Source organism: Catharus ustulatus, chromosome 3 (genome assembly GCF_009819885.2).
Source record: "Catharus ustulatus isolate bCatUst1 chromosome 3, bCatUst1.pri.v2, whole genome shotgun sequence".
Lineage (NCBI taxonomy): Eukaryota > Metazoa > Chordata > Aves > Passeriformes > Turdidae > Catharus > Catharus ustulatus.
In genome coordinates this window covers 11,869,712-11,889,267 of record NC_046223.1, presented here as the reverse complement: position 1 = coordinate 11,889,267, position 19,556 = coordinate 11,869,712, and the positions used below count along the sequence as shown (strand labels likewise).

At 40.9% G+C, this 19,556-nt stretch overlaps 1 protein-coding gene across 9 annotated transcripts in view; it reads left to right on the top strand.

Moving 5' to 3' along the window:
- Nucleotides 1-19,556, top strand: part of EHBP1 (EH domain binding protein 1) — a 212,207-nt gene that overhangs the window by 70,040 nt on the left and 122,611 nt on the right. For 5 of the 9 annotated variants that reach the window (XM_033054320.1, XM_033054323.1, XM_033054319.2 and 2 more), the window contains 4 exons: nucleotides 8,076-8,257; nucleotides 10,072-10,211; nucleotides 16,096-16,200; nucleotides 16,903-17,025. In XM_033054320.1, coding sequence (XP_032910211.1) covers nucleotides 8,076-8,257; nucleotides 10,072-10,211; nucleotides 16,096-16,200; nucleotides 16,903-17,025 — 550 coding nt within the window. The remainder of the gene's footprint in view (nucleotides 1-8,075; nucleotides 8,258-10,071; nucleotides 10,212-16,095; nucleotides 16,201-16,902; nucleotides 17,026-19,556) is intronic. The other 4 variants (XM_033054322.1, XM_033054321.1, XM_033054327.1 and 1 more) reach the window with 1 other exon arrangement.

The window sequence follows — 19,556 nt, the reverse complement described above, 5'->3', positions numbered from 1 at the left end:
ATCCCTGGCTGCTGTAGCATTTGGGGAAGGGAAGGGAAAGGAACAGACAGTCCCTAATGTGAAGTGATCCCAACAGCAGAGAGTGAATAGCTTTGAAAGGGAAGCAGAACCATTGGGGCATTAGTGAGCTCAGTATGTTTGGATCTAAACTTTGCAGGAAAATATGTCCTTTTGTTGCTGCTAAGGGAAACAGAGTAGTTATGTATTCCAGGGCTCTTAAGTGGTACAGCACAAGCTATAGCTCTGCAAAGACAAGCAAAAATTCATGTACCTTGCAAAGATAATTGTTTGCATTGAGTGCAAGGACAGTCTGAGTTTAGCTGATCAAAGGCATCTAACAGTTCATGAACCTGTCTGTAGAAGGGGAAACTTGAAGAGAGGAGAAACTAGCATAGCATCTCTAGAGAAAGAAATCTGAAAGAGCAAAAAACCTACAAATACTAAAGCGAATGTTTCTCAAATCAGTTAGAATCTGCTGTATATTTCTGTGGGAGAGTATTCAGGAATTGTTCCTGCATTGCTGAAGAGTCCAAGGGAGAAAGCAATTGAAGATGTTATAAATGGATATGTAAAGCAGTTATCCACATCCTATGCAAGGTTCAGTACTTCAGGGTTCAATAGTTATCTGCTGCATATTAGAATTACCCAGCTCACCTGTAATTTTTTCTCTGTTGTCCTTTGTAAGCAGCAATCCCACTTGAGAAGGGAATATCTGTCTCATACACATGGTCTATTAATAAATTGCTCAACAAAAAATTTAATCATGCACTTATTTTGCCATCTGTCCAGTAGTTGTCTAAGAAGCTTAATAGTATTTTTTGGTAGAAAAACAGGAACTCTGAATTTTCCTGGTGTTATTCTGCATAGTGTAGATTAATTACCTCAATTTATTAGGTATCGTTTATTTTTCTAAACTTCCTGTCTGATGTTAATCATTGGAGATTTCCAGAGTCTGTGAATGCAGAGGATTAGCCCGTGAAGGTGAATGGTTTGTTGTTACCTACAGCAGGTCAGTTGAGCACACCCACGGATATGATTTTGGTCAGAAAGAGCCTTTCACTACACATGTCAGTCCCTCAGGGTGCCACTGGAATCTCATGGGGTTGTAAGAAGACAGAAGCTGAAGTAGCATGTAGTGTTTTCTCTTTGTTTACTGAAATTATTGTCTCTACTTGTGCTATGGAAGAAACAATGTGTGGTGCTTCCAATATAATGATTCATCAGTGTAGATGTGCTGTTAAAACCAACATGTTAGTGTTTTTTGAAGGTGTCTTCAAGCTTAAACCTAAGATATGACCGGTATGATAAATAGTTAGGTACAAGGGCTTTGGTTCTGACAAGGACAAAGGCCACTTTTTGAGGATAACAAATACATACTTATGTCATTAAGGGTAGCTGTTTCAATGTTTAAAAATGTTTTGTTTCATTCCAAGCCCTCATGTCTAGGGCTCCAGTGTTTCTGGTATGTGCAGAATTTTTTAAACATTAAATTCTCCATTCAAATGCATCATAATTCTTAATAATGTTCTGGATATCTTGAACCATTATTTGCTTTTAAACAAGTTTTCAGCAGAGATCGTGCTGCCTTCATTCAGTCCTCCAAATCTCCCATCCGCCTGTCTAAATTATTTTAACTGACATAGTTTCTAATTTACTCTCTCCAGTTGAGAGAGCTCCCTGTAGCTTGTCTATTTTAGCATTTAATTGCTGTATACTCTCCCAAATTAAATTCTGTAGTGATCCATTTTGCTCTGCTGGTGAAGCAGTGATCTTCTCATCTGAGCAAGATGGTGCGTGCGGCTCAGGCACAGGGCTGCCATCCCACGCCGGGAGAGGGAGAACCTTCCAGCTCCTCTCTGGTGCTGGGTGGGGGCTGCAGGGGCAGGGGGCTTTGTGTCAGGGCACAGCTTTCCTCCAAAGCAGTCTACATTTCATTCTGAGGCCAAAGGAGAGGAGAACCCATTGTTTCTCTCAGTGAGTTTTTAGAGCTGGACAAATTGCTTTGTCCATTATTTTCTGCCAAAGTTTGCTCCTCCTTAAAATCTATATATCTTTGTTGACTTTTTATCATTTGCTTTAGTAAAAGATGAAAAGGCAACCTCTAAAAATATTATGCTGTACATTTTCCATGTTTGTGAGAAAGACAATAATAATTATTGCTCCTTTTTACAAAATAATACCCAGTGAGGAAACTTGTTGTCTTCCTTAGTTAGGTCTTTTTTGGACAATGTTTGTACAGTGATTACTAATTACTTAATATATTTCTACTAAAGAGGGACCATTTGCTATCTGAATAATTAAGAACTTCAGTAGTTTTTGGTCTGGTTTCTGCTGAATGGAAATGTTTTCCTGTTATTTCTCAGGAAAGGAGGGCACTGGAGCCTCGGGGGTTGCAGACAGCGCAGCAGGGTCACAGCTCTGTGCAGGCAAGCTGAGTTCAGGTGTGCAGAGGTAAAACACATCCTGCTGATTTCTCTGGGAGGACTCTTTTTCCCAGCCCAAATAACCCAGAGGAATATACCCTGTGAACAAAACCCAACCAATATTTTGATTCTGTGTAACTCCAGAAGCTTTTGAGGCAGTTTTACAGAAAATACAAAGATGTTTCTTACTTATTTGCACCTCTTATATTAATTGTGACGAAGACTTGCTAGTAGTTGGTAAATACAGGGTACAAGGTCATTAAAAATACATTTTTAAGGAAAGAAGACTGCATGAAATTCACATTACAGCATTATTTGCCTCTCCTATAAATTAAAAATCTGAGTTCACACCTTTTGTGTGAGGGTGTTAATCTTTTGGCTTGCTTCCTTTGGAACAGAGTTGGGTGCTGTTTAATGGTGTGACGTGTGTCATCTGTGATCATCTTCCCAGTAAAAATGACTTGTTTGTTTTACAGCTCTGGTTCAGGCTCTCTGCACTTAGTTCCTTAGAGCATTTTAGTCCTGTTTGCTGTGGAAAGGACCTCTTCACAGGAAATGATGGGGATGATTCCTAGACAAGGCTTGTGGTACATAGCACTGCTCCACTTTGTCCTCGTTGCAGGAGGAGATCAGGCTGTGGGAATCCTTTATGCCAGGCAGATATTTATAGAAGGGTGGCACTTCCTGTCCTGTGTAGTGAGTTTTGGGATGCCTGACACGACTCAGAGTCAGGAATGTTGTGGCAGGAATAATGCATGGTTGCTTTACTGAAAAGGAATTTATGTGATAAATGGGTCTGGCCCTGTATCTGCATCAGTAAATGCAGCTTCATTGGCTTCATTTGAACTGACTGCAGTTTGGTCAATGTTCATTTTCCCTTCTCTGTCCCCAAACTTTGTAATTTGATGGTCATTTGAGGGTTTGTGGAAGTAACTTAAAATGCTGGGGAGAGATAATGTTGGGGACTGTTGAAAAACCATCCGCAGCCTTTTGAAACCCTGTTTTCAGTCCGTGACTGTGTGTGTGCTGTCAGTCCTCAGGCTTTGGCAGAGCCAGAAGCAAGGTGAGAGCTCATCTGAGCCTGGCCCTGCACTCATAGCTTGTGATTCCTGTGGCTTCAGATTGACTGGAATTTGTCTTTCTGATGGCACCTCTGAATTGCACTTCTGAGGTTGCAATGTTTTTAAAGTCTGTGCAAACACAAACAGCATGCTTAGAAATTGGGAACTACCTGAGTTCGTTATTACTAGTACTTATCTGTACAAAAAAAAGAATGCAACTTTTATTGATTTACTGAGCATTGCTTTTTCTACATATTTCTTTGTCTGAATTCAGAAATCAAAGTACTCCGGGATACTGGGAAATCTTTCTGTCTTCTATATTAATTTTCATTTTGCTAGCTTTGAGTTTGTCTTCTTATTCCAGATTTTTAATAATTTGCTCAAATTTTTCCTAAAGTACCAGGATGCAGTATAAGTATCAGCCACCCAGTGGGCATAGTGCAGAGCCAGCCACATGCTTCATCCTGCTGCTTTGCCAGCTGGAAACAGCTGACACAGCTAACCCAGATAGGGTTATTTCGCCCAAAATATGCTCTGTGTTTGAGGCATTTTGGGGATTCTCGGAGTAGGAAGAGGAGACTGTCAAGGGAAGTGAAGCTGCTTGTGAGGGAAAAGTGTAGATTACAAAAGCAGAAATTGCCCAACACAGGAGAGAAAGTTGGAGAAGTATTGCTGTGTGTTTATGTGCAGGTTTTACTCTTCTTGAGTGAATTACAATGATAATTTCTGCAAAAAAATTACTTTTAACAGATTTCTCTGAGCCTTTAGTTGACTTAACACATTTTCCTGTTCTGCAAGAAGATAGACCTGCTGTAGTTTCTGCAAACATACCAAGTAGTTATATTTTTAATCATTTATTGACACTTTTTAGGAGAGTGACTCTTTTTTTTTCTCAGTGTGCTGTTTCACTTGCTAGAACTATACAGTAATAAACATGAAACAACAAAAAATTGTTGTTAACCAGTGCTCCACATATTCTTTTATGAGTCCAGCAGTGCCCATTATGAGTCTCAGTAGGACATTTGAGCTAGAAGATAACATAGAGGTATTTGTATTTTGCTGGCATTGTATGTTATCTTCTGTCTTTCTGGGACATTCAGGTATCATAGCTGATTTTATTTGCATAATGCATTGCCTTTCTTAAAAGTAAAGGATTTCCAAATTGCTGTTTTCTTACAGAACACACTCCATCTTCACTGCTAAGTGTTGTTCTTTATCACCTCTCTTTATTATTGCATTTGATTGTTTCTCTCTTGTGACTTCAAATTTGACTGTTCATGCCACCCTTTTGCAAAACAGGATGTGGCAACCCTGGCAGTCACATGAATGTAAAGCACCTGGAGGCATAACAGCCTTACACAGTTTAAACTTTGATTATATAGGCAAAAGCAGGAAAGTTGAGCAATTAAAACATTTGCACTGGGATTCCTGCTTGACTTTCCACATGCTCATGTGAGACACAAGAAACACCAGATCAGACTTTTACCATTACATGGATATTATTTATTCAGTATCCTACCAAAGTGGGCTTCTCTTTGGAATAACTCATTCCAGTCTAGTGCTCAGCTGTTTCTGTTTACTCTGCTTGTAGGTTTGCTGTCTACTCCATTCTTGGATTATTTTATCCCTGCTAATTTAAGAATTATTTATCCTTCTACAAGAAAATGTCTTCAGTGTTTCTGGGGTAACTAAGAGTCTACTATAGGAAGTGTGTAGGTTTTTTGGAAGAAAATGGTACAATCTTTGTAAGAAGTGGTTATTAGCATGCATTTATAGACAGTTTTTTAGAAGTTGGTTGTGTGTCAGAATAGAAAACATAATCCATTGTGAAATCAGTCGTGGACCTAAGCAGCTTGAGAATATTCTTCTAACGTGCAAAAAGATTTCCCCATCTACTTATGTACTAAAACCATGTAAGGCCAAACCTGTAAAGCTTAAAAAGAGAAAACATGGCAGAATTCTAACAGACTTCACTTTCTGGAAGAGTAGGAGGATCTACTTAAATTTTCATGTGAAGCAAAATAAGACTTGAAAGATCAGACACTGTCTATTTTTATTTGGGTTTGGGGGTTTTGGTTGGTTTGTTTTTCTGCTTGGGTTTTTCATAGTTTTGTTTGTTTGTTTGGTTTGGTTTTGGTTTTTTGTATGATAAACTTACACATTTGGATTTTTCTAGGCAGTTGGAACTTGGAAAGTCAGCTTCTGTCTTTGGCCCACAAAAATGTTATGAAATTAATTAATTTCTTAGGAAGACTGAATTTGATTCCCAAGTGTCTCTTTCTTCACAGCACATGAGGATATGTAGAGATAGGAAAATCTTCTTGCTCATGGCTAGTTTCTTCCCTTTGTCCTGGCACACTGCTGCCTGCATTCTCATCTCCCTTTTCCTCTACATCAGCTAACACCAGAAGATTCCATTAGGAGTTGCTGTTGATCATCTTCACTGGGAAGACTTTGCCTCTTCTTTATTCATGTCTCTTACTCACTCTCTGATCCAGATAATCTGAAGGTGCAAATGACAAGGTGATAATTTGTACAATAACTAGATACTAAGTGAAAATGTAATTGCACTTAATTTCAAAATTCTTCTGCTTTCCTATCTGTGTCTGGCTTTTGCATGCTTGCAAGTTTAATGTTGTGTTCTTTCTCTTCACTTCAGAACCACCACTGAATTGGAGATGGGGTTGGGTTATCTTGTTTGCTTTGACTTTTTTAGTAAAATCATTTTGATAAAGACAACATGCACCTGACTACCAGATAAGATAGTGTGTTTGCAACAGAGAAAGTAGCTCTGCCCCCAAGTACCCCTGTTTGTTGGAGTCACTGAAACATATTGGTGTTTCCTATGATTCTTCCCCCAAGGGACCTAGTGGGAGGTCTGTGTGTTGCTCTTGTGGCACTGGGTGCATGTAACTGGTGAGCCAGCACTGAGAAGGCATTTGTAGCTACACAAGGAATTAAATGCAGATCTGTATTGAATTGGGGATATTCACAGCTGCTGGGAAGTGATTTTTGTAGTCAGACTGAGAGGAGCATATCAGAATACAGGCATGGTGTGGTTGATCAATGATTCATCTGGAAGGCTGCAAGCAAGTACCCACATTCATGATTTGTGCTAAGATCTGTTGATCTTGCTGAGATCAACATCTTACTGTCAACATCAACTATTCAAAATCTTCCAAGATGAGTTATCTGAGATCCTGTTGGGTATAGATGCCTGAACAGCTGCTGCACTATACCTTGCATTTGGTATAATGAGTTGTAATGTTAGTTATTCTAAAGGTATGATATAATAACAGATTATTGTTGTTCATATCTGTGTAATAATGGAAACTCCCTGGTCGTACTTTCCATTTTACACATTGTCAGAACCTTGGACCTTAATCTTGCTCTTTGATTGACAACTGCAGCCAGGGAATGAGCACTCGTATTGTTTGTGAGAGTCGCATCTGTTCAACTTGATTCAGCTGAGAGTATTTGCATATTCTTAAGTATTTCTTCTGAGAGGGCCTAAATCCTTCTCAAGTGTTTGATGCATTTTTGAAATTCATTCATAAGGTATCTACATGCACTAATAGTTCTGTATAATATTGCTGTGCATAATCTGTCAGATAAGGCTAGTTTTTTTAAACAAGGTATTCTTTGGGGATGACATATTACATTCTGACTTATTCTACTGGGCAGAAATGTCAAGTACTTTGAAAAAGGATGCTTGAATGTTTTGATTGAATTAGTATTCTTTATTCAACGTAAATTGTCAACTGCAGTAAAATGTAGTCCTATTGCGAGAACATTTTTCAAAAGAATTAATAGCAGGGGGTTTTTGTTTTATTTTTTGTTCCTGGAGCTTTTTTACATATAATAATTCCTGCTGATGCTGATATTAGATAGAATAAGAGAGTAGATTCTTAGATGCATTTTGGATTAAATAGTCTGACTTGCTAAACCACAAGCAACACTTTTATATTGAAATACAACTTAGGCTTGTCAAATAAAATTTTGGCTTTTATCTTTAGCTATTTTGCTCTTTATTTTTTCTTTGCAAATTTTTTATCAGTATTTTTGGAAGTGTTGCTAACTTTAATTTCAGAAAACCTTTCATTCTTGATAGTGCATGTACAACACTAATGAGGAGAGCCACAGCTCTGAAAAATATTCAGGTATTATATTTGAGCATGGAGCACAAACCAGATGAACTCAAACCATTATGCAAAGAAATGCATGCATGGTCAAAACCTATGTCTTCCATAGGCTAGAAGTTCCAGTCCAAACTATCCAAGCTTGGACAAAGTGAATCCAATTTGCTGTGAAAAGAAAGATGTCATAATGGAACACCACTAATCACAGTGGACAAACTTTTTTTTTTTTTTAATGGCACTAAGAAGGTGTTCAAAGCTCCACCACCATTAAGTGACTGACATAGATTAGGAAATGGTTTTCTGTCGCTCGACAGGGCCATTGTGATTTTCCGAAAAAAACAAAAATAAAAAACCCCCTGCGGATTTAATAAGTACATTTTTTGTTTTGTGCACACGCAGGTTTTAGTGTAACAGCACCTTTTGCATTAGCTTTGTTTTCTTTTGCTTTTCAGGAATCTCCTTCTGGACGTAGAAAAGCGCTTGCCACCAGCAGCATCAACATGAAGCAATATGCCAGCCCCATGCCTACACAGACAGATGTCAGGTTAAAATTCAAGCCTTTGTCTAAGAAAGTGGTGTCTGCCACACTACAGTTCTCCTTATCTTGTATTTTCCTGAGGGAAGGAAAAGCCACGTAAGTTGTTGTTTGTTGGGGGTGTTTTTAAACCAGATAACCTGCTTTGTGTTTATTTTCAAAGAATCCTTTGGATAAAGAGCTCTTTCTGTATAGGATGGTGGAATTTGAGAGTATCTTTCAGCATACCTATCATTCCTGCCATACTTGGTTTCCTAACTGAGTAAAAGTTGTTTCTTACTCTGATTTCAGCCTTGTGTTCTTCAGAGACAAATGGTTTGTGCTCTACTCTTACAGACATTTTAAATGACAACATCTTAAAAGTATCTACAGGCCTGAAATGAGTGGGAGTGTGTGATTATGTGCATGTGTGTGTTCATCCAACAATACCCTGGGCAGATTTCAAGGGAGCCCACTGATATTTCACAAAGAATGCAATAAGGACAAAGCCAATTGGAAGGTGAGGGAGGGTGGAGTCAGAGTTAAGATTTTGGGTTGAGCACAAGAACATCCTGTGGAAAGAGTTCTCTTGGGCACTGATTACCATTCCCTTGAGTCACTCACTTGGTTCTGTTCCTTATTTCAATGGCCTTTGGAGGCCAGAGGATACAGATTATTTTTGCAGATACTGTAACCTCTCCTGCAATTTCTGTCAGATTTTAGATGCTGGATATTCATGTGTCTGGCGAATAGATTGTTGCAGTCCTGGTTTCAGCTAGGGTAGTTTTGTTTTTCCTCACTGTCTCTAAAATATGGCAGTGAGAATGGCAGAACAAAAGGAGGTAGATGGGGAAGCTTCTAATGGTTCTTCTGCCTCTTCCCAAATTTCCTTTTCTTTCCAAAAGGCTAACAGTTTACTTCTAGATTTCAGTATTCTGAATGTATTTGTAGACATTACCCACTGCAATACAAGTACTCAAAAAATGTTGCATGAACAACTTTCCAGGCTGACATACTAAAACATTTTGACACAATTTTTTTTAATCTGCATTAACTACTATTACTGTTTCCCCTCTCTGATTAACCTGTTGTGATCTACATCCTGGCATACCATGTAAAAAAGATCTTTTGAAGTATTTAGCTGTGATTTAACATGGTTAAAATGCAGCTGAAAATTGGAATGGAAAGTCAGAAGCTGATATGCACTTAAACTTCCTTGGAAAAACCAGCATCCATGAACTATACAGTAAATAGCTATATTATGCTGTTCCTGAGTTTTGAGGCCATAATTTGTAAAAACTGATCCATTTAGGTTTGCATGTACCTTCTTCCCATTGAAATGGATAGATTTAGACTGAAGACTAAGTCAAGTAGATTGTAAATTACAGGGCTTTCATAGTACTCTGAACAAAGAACCTGAAAAAAGCCGCTCTTTGTGAAAGCATTGGTTTCCAGTATGTGTAAATAGACACTGCCTTTTAAAAATCTTGTTAATGATTTCAGATATTTAGAAAAGGGATTTTAATTTCTGTAACAGCATCAGGAGTTATGAATGAGTATCGGTACTGCATGCAGCATGTGGGAAGTAGATCTGGTCAAGCATTTTCACTTGAACCAAAGCAGACCAGGCAAACATTTACCATCCTTTCTGGACTGGCTTAAAATTTTAGGAAGCAGTTGTTACCTCTTGATGCAAAGGAGTATTTTTTTTACCCTTTACAATTTTGTTAATTGAAAACTTTCCCTTAAGGAATTGATATATATTTATGAGTGTATTAATTTTGTTTTTTCACTATATTCAAGATCAGATCTTATATCATAGACCTCCCTGAAGAAAACATAAAAATATTTAAAGAATTTTTAAGAACGCAGTAATATCAGATGTGGTATTAACAAGCTGCATTTTAATGCCTGGTGTGATGTTTGTCATCCAGGGATGAAGACATGCAAAGCCTGGCTAGTTTGATGAGTATGAAACAAGCTGATATTGGTAACCTAGATGATTTTGAGGAAGACAATGAAGAAGATGAAGAAAACAGAGTGAATCAAGAGGAAAAGGCTGCAAAAATTACAGGTTGGTTTTGCCACAGGCGTTGTAAAATATAGTTTCCTTTGCTAATTGTCCCATGTTTTTTTTTCCCTTATGCTGTATTTTTATTTTACTTCAAAAAAATCCTAACAACCAAAACAATGCTTAGGATAGCTTGGTTGAAGAGGAACCCATTCAGAAATCAACGAAGTTTAATGCTTGTGAATGCAAGAACATTGATTTGTGTCTGTGTATCCTGTTTTTGGGAGAGAATGCACTAAATAGACAGCATTTTAGGGAAGCAAAGGACCAGTGTGAACAGAGGAGCAGAAAAAGCAGAGGGAAAGGGTCAGTAAGTGAGGAGACAAGAGAAAAGGCTCAAGTGAAATAATGAAGGCAGTTTGTGAGAATAACTGCGAAATGAGTTGTGCCATGGACAGATGCTGAGGTTCTGCTCAATAACGTGGCAATTCCAGGCTGCATATTGCTGCCTTTTGGATGGGGGTGTCTCATGGAAAAGAAATCAGGAGGCTGTTAAAGGACTTTAATGAATTTGATAGTGAAGTTGTTTGAAGTGAGATAGTGTAACCACATTTGAATTGCTGATGAAAATGCTTAGTGTGTCCAGGATAGCTGAACTAATCGAGGCAAGTCAGATCAGGATGAGATGATGTTAAATTGTTGGTAGAGATCACTGTGTAGTACTGCTCCAGATGGGTACTGTAGGAACTCATTGTGTAAAGAATCAGAAAAAGAAAATTAACTTCTGGTGCCAGACTTCATAACTTCCAATGCCCTTTTAAAATGTCTGAAATAAAGGGATCCTTCTCCAAAGTGGGGAAGAGAAGAGAATCCCAAGTGGAGAAGTGAATTGTCAAATCAGTTCTTGAAAATTCAGAGGAGCATTGGTTCAGTGTTATGAAACATTACTTTCATCACTTCTTTTTGAGCTTTCATTGCAATCAAAAGGTTCAGCCTGAAGCAGTTATTACTTAGTTACATTTAGTGTTGTGAAAGGATGCAAATATGTTTTCTGTATGCTTTACGTATTCAATTAAACATTTTTTACCTGGCCAAAACTCTAGTTATGCTGTATGTGTCTGGCACAGAGCGTGTTGGAAAGTCTGCAATGAAATATCTGAAAAACTAACATAATGTATTCTTGGTCAGGGAGCAGAGATATACCAGTCTGGTCACACTGAAATCATTCTGCGAGGTCGACTTCTTTCCCAGTGGAACCAGAATAAATCAGATCACAACATCAAACAGAACCTGACATGTTCACCAGGCCATTGGATAATCACAGAGAAGGCCAAATTAAAGAGAGGTGTTGTTCAGTCTATAGAAACTCCTGTGCACAAGGGTTTTGTTAGGATCTGCCTGGGTACTGCACTGAGGACTACAGAAAACCTGTATGCAGCAGGGCAGCAGGTGAAAAGCATCAGATCTTGCTTCTCAACTCTTGATTTTGCAGCATGTGACAGGGCTAAAAATGATTCCTAAACAAACAAAAATCTGATATAGGTTAGACTAGGCTATCTACTGTCCTTTGGGTATGGAGTGAACATCCCTGGAGATAAATGAAAAGGGTGAGCTGGCTGATGTGCAGCGCAAGCTATTTTATTGTAATTTCAGCTTTTCCACCTGCTATTGCAAAGGCCAAAATTATCTGTTCAAAATTAAAAATACCTTCTTGAAAAGGCAGAAGTAATAAATACTTCTGGAATGAACAATTTCTGTGCCTTGCTCAGCCTGCTCTGATACTGTTTTCCAGCCATACAAGATGGGAGCATTGGGTTGGCTTTTTGTAAGTGAATCATGACATGGGGAAGATCAGCCTGTGACTTTTTCTTCTTATGTTGGTTACAACAGCTGAGTTGCTTTATGAGCCTAGCTAGCTTTTCCACCTTTGAGGAGGAAAGGGGTGTTGAAGGGGAATGAGTGCATGCAATTTCCCAAGCAAATGGGAGAACTTAAAACACAGGACAGTGAGTAAACATAAATAAATAAGATGTAAAGTATCTATTTCAACATGTCTTCAAGATTGATTTCATTGGCAGTTGCAGTGACTCCTGTAATAAATATGATGAATGGGGAAAGCTAGGAGAAGAGCTGAGGAAGCTAGGGAGAAAGAGGTAGGAATCATTGTAGAAAAGCAGGAAAAAAATTTAGAAAGAAGGAAATGTAACAAAACTGATGTAGTGAAGTGCTCTTTCAAAAGCAGTGTTCACAGAATACCATAAAGTTAATTGAGGAAGTTACATAACCCTTTTGAAAGCTTGCTGCTACCAACATTTTCTCCTCTTGTGCCCTGTTGGGTGTTGACAGCTGAGGAGCTGGAATGCTTCACTGACTCAGAGTGCCCTGCAGCAAATCCCTCACCTCGGTGCGCCTGTTTTCCCAACTCTAAAATGGGGATCCTGCCTGTAACACCTCACTGGAATGATGGGAGCAGTACACAGTTAATGTCTGTAATTGGGCTAGGAATAAGTAAAGTGCTAGTAGCAAGAGGGAGGAATTATTCTCCTGTCTTTGACTCTAGGTTTTCTCACAGAAGTGAGGGATGACTTGATGGCAGAAAAGTTATCATTCCCAAGGCACAGCTGCAAGAGGTGCTGCAAGTCTTTTATCAGACACCGTTCCTTTTTGCAGTGTACAACAATTTTTGTTGGTTTTATTTGTGGGGGCTTTTTTCATTGTGCCAAAGTTGCGGTTTCATAGATGAGTCTATGTATCCGCTGCTGGGGGAACAAGAGAGGTCTGCTGTGTAGGGCTCTAGATGGTGCAGGTGAGTTAGGAAATGCTGCTTCTCTTCCTTGATGGGTTGCCTAACTTTGAGTAGGTATCTGTGCCTCTGTTTCTTCAGCTATGAAGTAGGTGGTGCAATACTGACTGACCTCAAAAGCTCTGTGGAATTTGGGGTGGTCAACATGGAACTGTTGCCATACAACTGACCAGACTGAAAGATGTTTTCCATTCTAAGCACTACTTTCACTTGGAGAAATCTCCCTCCCTCTCAGGCTTTCCCCCTCTTCCTTCTCAGTATTTCTTTTTGAAATTTTTAATGTGTATAAGCTGTATCTCCCCCAACTATTCTGTGTGAAGTTGAAAATTGTTTGTTGCCCTGAATTGAGTTTCAAATATTTAGTTTCTATACTGTCAATATATATGGATTTAAACCTCCCAGAATTATGCTGTCCTTAGTCTTCACAAGACACCTCATACTTGAAGAAAATGTGCCCTCACAAACAGGACAGTAATAAATATGTTGTTTCTCTACATGTTTTAATTTCTACTTAGAGCCTCCTGCTGGGGTTAATGGGTGCCTCCTGCTCCATCTGCCCAGGAGAGCAGTGTCTGTCCTGGGGCACCACATGGGATCAGCAACTTGCCCATGTGCTGCCTGTTGTGGGAGTCTGAATCCCAGCATGTTTTAAGGGCAAGCTTCTGGATAACAATATGTGTAACTCTTTTTTGCAATTTGCAAAACCATACCTCTCCTGACAACTTCTGATACATTTACTTTTTTTCTTTGTCAGGATCACCAAAGTGCTTCAAAAAAAAAAAAAGAGAGAAGAATAAAAAAAACCCCAAAAACTAAACCAGTGATTTATGTGACATACTTGTAGAACAGGCTAATGTGTGTTTGTAGATAATGAGATTTATAAAAGATAATATAGGATATAAATCTCCAACCTACCATTTCCATATTCCAAAATATGACATAAACCATTTAATATTGTAATGAGAAACATTGTAGTGCATATGGGTGTTTAGGTTGGCAGATAAGGCCAGGTGATTCAGACCACATCAAAGAACTCTGTCTTTTTAAAGCTCTGAACTTAATTTGTTATTTTCTGACAATAAAAATGGAATTATAATTGTTTTGGGGTTTTTTTCCACATGCTGACATAATAAATTTAAATTATGTCAGCATCTGACCCTGTTTTTAACTACTAATTCGTTAATAGTGCTGTTTTATGAGATCAGCTCTGTTTTATTTGAGTACAGAAAGGTGTGTTCCATTGCCTGTCTCAAGTCTTAAAAATGCCCAGAAAATAGTATTATATTATGCAGATTTCTCAGGTGTATGTATGGTTTTATACTGAGAAAGCTAAGTTTTGTGGCAGTTTTGGTGTTATTTTTTAGGATAATAACCTTGTCTGTTGGAGCTAAAAATAAGGAAGTGAGGATGATTAAGTTAACTCTATGTAGACAGATACAAGTGTAATCCCATGTAAGCAGATCTATGCTTTAAGGATCAGTTGGGAGATGCGTTACAGAGGAATTCTGCTTGGGGTTTGTCACTGTCAGCATTTAGGATGTCCAATAGATGTTGGCAGAGTAGGTAATTTTCCTTGGTAATTTGCAGATTGACATGTCTTTGCAAAGAAGTTTAAATTTACCAAAGAAGTTTTTATCCATGTCACAGAAATATTATCGGATTCTGGTCTGCTTTGGGCTTTAGGTTCTTTGTGCTGTCTGTGAAGGCATGAAATCAGGAGGGGTGTCAGTGTGTCAGCTATGAAAAAGCATGAAAAAGCCCCCCTCACTAGGGAGTTCTGGGTGGCCATGAGCACCAACATGAGTTGGGACAGTCAGGATTTTTGCCTCAATTCAATATCTTGCTCCCTAAAACTGGTTCATTGAATAAGGACAAATTTTGAATTCCCAAACAAAAGCCAGATGGGAAAAAGTTCAAAACAGCAGTATACTAAAAGTGTTATTGAGTGGTAACTTCTTGTGTACACAAGAAATTAAACTTTAAAGGAGATACAAGAATGACTGGCATGAAGCTTTAACTTCGCTGGTGACACCAGAAGGCGTCATCCATTTATTTCATTGGGAAAGGACAGGAGATGAAAAAGACTGTCAGTGGGGCAGTGATACTTAACAAGCAGGATCATCTCTCCTGCACAGGTTTTCTTGCCTGTTTGTCATCTGGAAGGATGAGGAAGGCTGTCCCCTCTCCACAAACTTATGCTCAGGTCTCTCAGAGATGCCCCAGGCTCAATCCCCATTGCTACAGAAGCTCCATTTGTCAGACACTGTGGATGGGACTGTGTTAGGCAGGAGCAGAGAGGAATTTTTCCCCTTGGGCCAGAAGCTACTCAGACCTAGTTGTTTTTTTGTTTCTTTCCTTCCAGAATTATGGAATCATCTCCATCTTGAATAGAATTAAACATTAACACATTTTAGAAATTACTAGTTCATGGCAATTCAGAGCTCTCCACTATGGACAGAAAGTGAAAGAGGATTTTAACAAACAGCAAGGTGTTACTTATATAGTACGACAGTGAAAATTCAACTAAAATATACATTCAATTTGCATCCTCCTGGCACAATAGTGATCATGTATTTTAGAACTATTTAGGTAAATTCAGCTTGTCATAGATCAGAATAGATCAGAATGTAATAATGACTAATTGTAAATTTTAAATAATCAGAGTGTGTATATAAATTAAAAAAACATAAAAATACATCTTGTATAGGTTAGTTTTCTGTAATGGTAAGGGTTTGGGAGGAAGATAAATTGTTCTGGGGCTGGTTTGTGTTGATTGACGGTGTTTTCATATTCACGTTTTCTTCATGAGCAGGAAAAACTTTGAAATTATATCTGGTACATCTATCTAGATTCTCAACTGATGTGCATAATACTCGTCCTTGTAAAACTAACTATTGTTGCTGACACCATAACCTGGCTAAGTTTTGTTTCTATCTGGTTAACTGGGTTTCATGTTAAATTATCCCTGGAGACCTACACTGGTAATTTGCTGTAGTTGTATAATTGTAAGGACTCGTTCTAAATCTATTATTTTACCCTCTCTCTCTCCCTCACTCTCTCTCTTTCTGGTAACAGTGTTCGTTCCACTTCTGTTTCATTAAATGCCCTTGCCTTACATTTGTCTTGACTGGCTTCTATTTACAGAAATTGTAAACCAGTTGAATGCTCTGAGCAGCTTAGATGAAGATCAAGATGACTGCATAAAGCGAGCAAATATGCCTTCAGCTAAATCAGCCAGTTCCTCTGAAGGTCTATGAGCTTTCATCCTTTCTTTCTGTTTCTGATTGTATTTACTGTGACCCATTACCTTTTGACTCCTGCCTGTATTCAGCTGTCAGTTTTATCTCTGTGCTTCCACCCAGCATGACTCTCAGTAATTTGTAGTGCATCCAAAGGTAACAACATGATAGAGAAAGAGCCTGTCTCCGCCACAGCTCCGTTGTCATCTGATAATGAACAAGAAAGAAAAAAATTACCAAAAAAAGAAAGAGAAACCACCAGACCCTAAGCTTAAAACATTAGTTGTGTAGTCAGTAATACTTGACCTTTCTAAACTGACAAAATGTCTTCTCTCTGCTTTTATGTGCACGTTACATCCAAAAATTAAAATTTCCTGCAGATAGTTAGCATGTATGTGAACAATCAAAATCGCCGTATTTAGCTTGTTAGATGTTCTGCAACATTTATTTAAGAAAGAAAAGAGAAGGCTTTTTTAGAAGTCATTTCTGTTACATAATGTTCTGATCAGCAAATAGAAGTTTCATTCATTTCACTTTTTTTTTTCCCCTTTGTTGATGTACTTACTGGACTGTGTTAACTTAGTCGTGCAGTTCGTGCCATACCCTGGTGCTGTGTTTCGAGGGACTGTTGACAAGGGGCTTTTTGAGCTTCAGATGTGTTGGATGAACAGTTTGTATCTTATTTTAAAACAATATTCCAATTTGTTTGTAGAGCTTATCAATAAGCTTAATTTTCTGGATGAAGGGGAGCAAGACCTGGCCAACTCCAGCACGAACCCTTTTGGTGATCCTGACACAGCGGAATTAAATCCATTTGGAGACCCTGATGTAGAAGGTAATGAATTTGTTTTTACATAATTCATTGCTACTTGCAATTGCTTTGTGAAGCATGATTTTTATTTATGTAGGGTTACAAATGAAAAATTTTAATTTATTAAATAAAATTGATTACAGTAATTTCACGAATACAAGCCGCACCAATTTGACCAAAATTGTGGTGGAAACCCGGAAGTGCGGCCAATATTCCGGGGTGGCTAATACATTAACAAAATTCTAAAAGCTGCCAACACGGAAGTGAGAGCCCGCGGCAGCCCCAAGCCAAGCTGGAGCCCGGCCGGCCCCGGCAGAGGTGGGAAAGCCTGGCAGAGGCGGGGCCAGCAGTGTGGGGGGCGGGCGGCAGAGCCTGAGCCAGCATGGCGGGACAGGGAGGGCGGCAGAGCCTGAGCCAGCATGGCGGGGGAGCCCGGGAGAACTGGGGCTAGCAGTGCAGGGGAGCATGGCAGAAGCAGGAAGGCCGGCGGGTGGGGCTGCCTGGCAGCGGGGGAAGCCCAGCAGAATCGGGGCCAGCAGCGTGGGGGAGCCCGGCGGTGCGGGGGCCTGCAGTGCCGGTCAGGGCGAGGAAACGCGGCGGCGGTGCAGACGGGAGGGGGCGGCCGGCGAGCCTGGCGGCGGCAGCCCTGCCGGCGGGGCGAGCGAACGCGGCGCGGGGCGAGCGAACGCGGCGCGGGGCGAGAGAGGCGCGGCGCGGGGCGAGCGAGGCGCGGGGCGAGCGAGCGAGGCGCGGGGCGAGCGAGCGAGGCGCGGGGTGAGCGAACGCGGCGCGGGGCGAGCGAGGCGCGGCGCGGGGCGAGCGAGGCGCGGGGCGAGCGAGCGAGGCGCGGGGCGAGCGAGGCGCGGGGCGAGCGAGCGAGGCGCGGGGCGAGCGAGGCGCGGGGCGAGCGAGGCGCGGTGCGGGGCGAGCGAACGCGGCGCGGGACGAGCGAACGCGGCGCGGAGCGAGCGGCGAGCCCGGCGGCGGGGCTAGGGAACGCGGCGCGGCCGGCAAGCCCAGCGGCGGGGCTAGGGAACGCGGCGCGGCGCGGCCGGCGAGCCCGGCGGCGGGGCTAGGGAACGCGGCGCGGCGCGGCCGGCGAGCCCGGCGGCGGGGCTAGCGAACGCGGCAGCGGGGCGGTGCTGACGGGAGAGGGGGGCCAGCGAGCCTGGTGGCGGCGGCAGTACCACCCGGCCAGCCCCGCCGAGCCGTGGCGCTGAGCTGGGCCACCCGGCCCCGTCGGCAACCATGAGCGGGCCGAGCCTTCCTGGCCCCGCCCCGAGCCAGGAAAGCCCGCTATGCCGCGATCCTGTTACTAATTGGCCAATTTGTGAAAGCTGCGCACGGATTCTCGCTACGAACGAAAGTGCGGCTAATATTCGGGGTGCGGCTTATCTATTGACAAAGACAGCAACATTGTCGAGGCACCGGGGGTGCGGCTTATAATCCGTGCGGCTTGTATTCGTGAAACTACTGTAAATGCAATTATTTTGTATAGCACTGATAGCACTTTATATAGGACTGAGGTCGCAATAGCAATGATCCAGTTGCCACTGATTTATCCTTTGAGCTAAATCCTTTGTATTGAGGCATATTCTGTGTTTTTGCCACTGGAGGCTACTAATTGAAGCAGAGACTTTTAGACCTATCAGATGTGTTACTAGTACTCACCTTATTTGATATGAATGAGCAACACAGTCTGTCAGACTACCCTACTCCACGTGGATGATGGTTTATATCATAATTTCCTTCACTGCAATCTTCACTGCATCACAGCTATTCTTGGTTAGCACTAATCTTCATTATTACAATTTAATTTTCTCTCTTTTATTCTTCCTTTATTTTTTTGCTTTTATAGCTTCCTCAGTTAAGCCTTCTGGCATTGTGCCTTGCACCACACGCTAGGTGTTAATCCCCTTTCCAGACTGACGTGCCCGTTCTTGTTCCATTTGGGTGAGATGTACAACCCCTGTAAATTTTTAATCTGATAAGATTTTGGCCATAAGGCCAGAAGGAAGCACCAGGGCAGCAAACATCTCTGCTGTCCTCAACTCTATGCCCAGATATGCAGGCTCCCATCTGCTGCATGTATCAGTTTTGGCTTGCAGCTGCTCAAAAGGCCAATTCATAGTTAATTCCCAAGTTTGAAGCTGTACTCAACCTTTTCCTGTTCAAAGCTTCAAGACTTTTCTTCCTATAGAAAATACCAAGTCACTCTGTAATGGCAATGGAGAAAAACTACACTGAGCAAGAGTAGCCCAGGGTGCAGCCAGGGGATTTCCAAGGTCAGGTCAAAGAGAATGGATTTCCAAGCTTCAGTTTCCACCTGTGGTCACTCACTTTCTTTGAACAAGCTGAATGTTTACTCACAGCACAGTTTTTCTGCCTTCAGAGTCCACAGAGAATGATGTGGGTGGGGATCAAGTCCTCTCATACTTTGGTTGTGGTGTGACTCACAGTTTGTATTTCTGAAACAGGGACATTGCATGATCTTCTGTATTTGGCAACTGAAGCCATAAAGCCAGTATCCTGGGCACCTTCTCCCTCCTATAAAG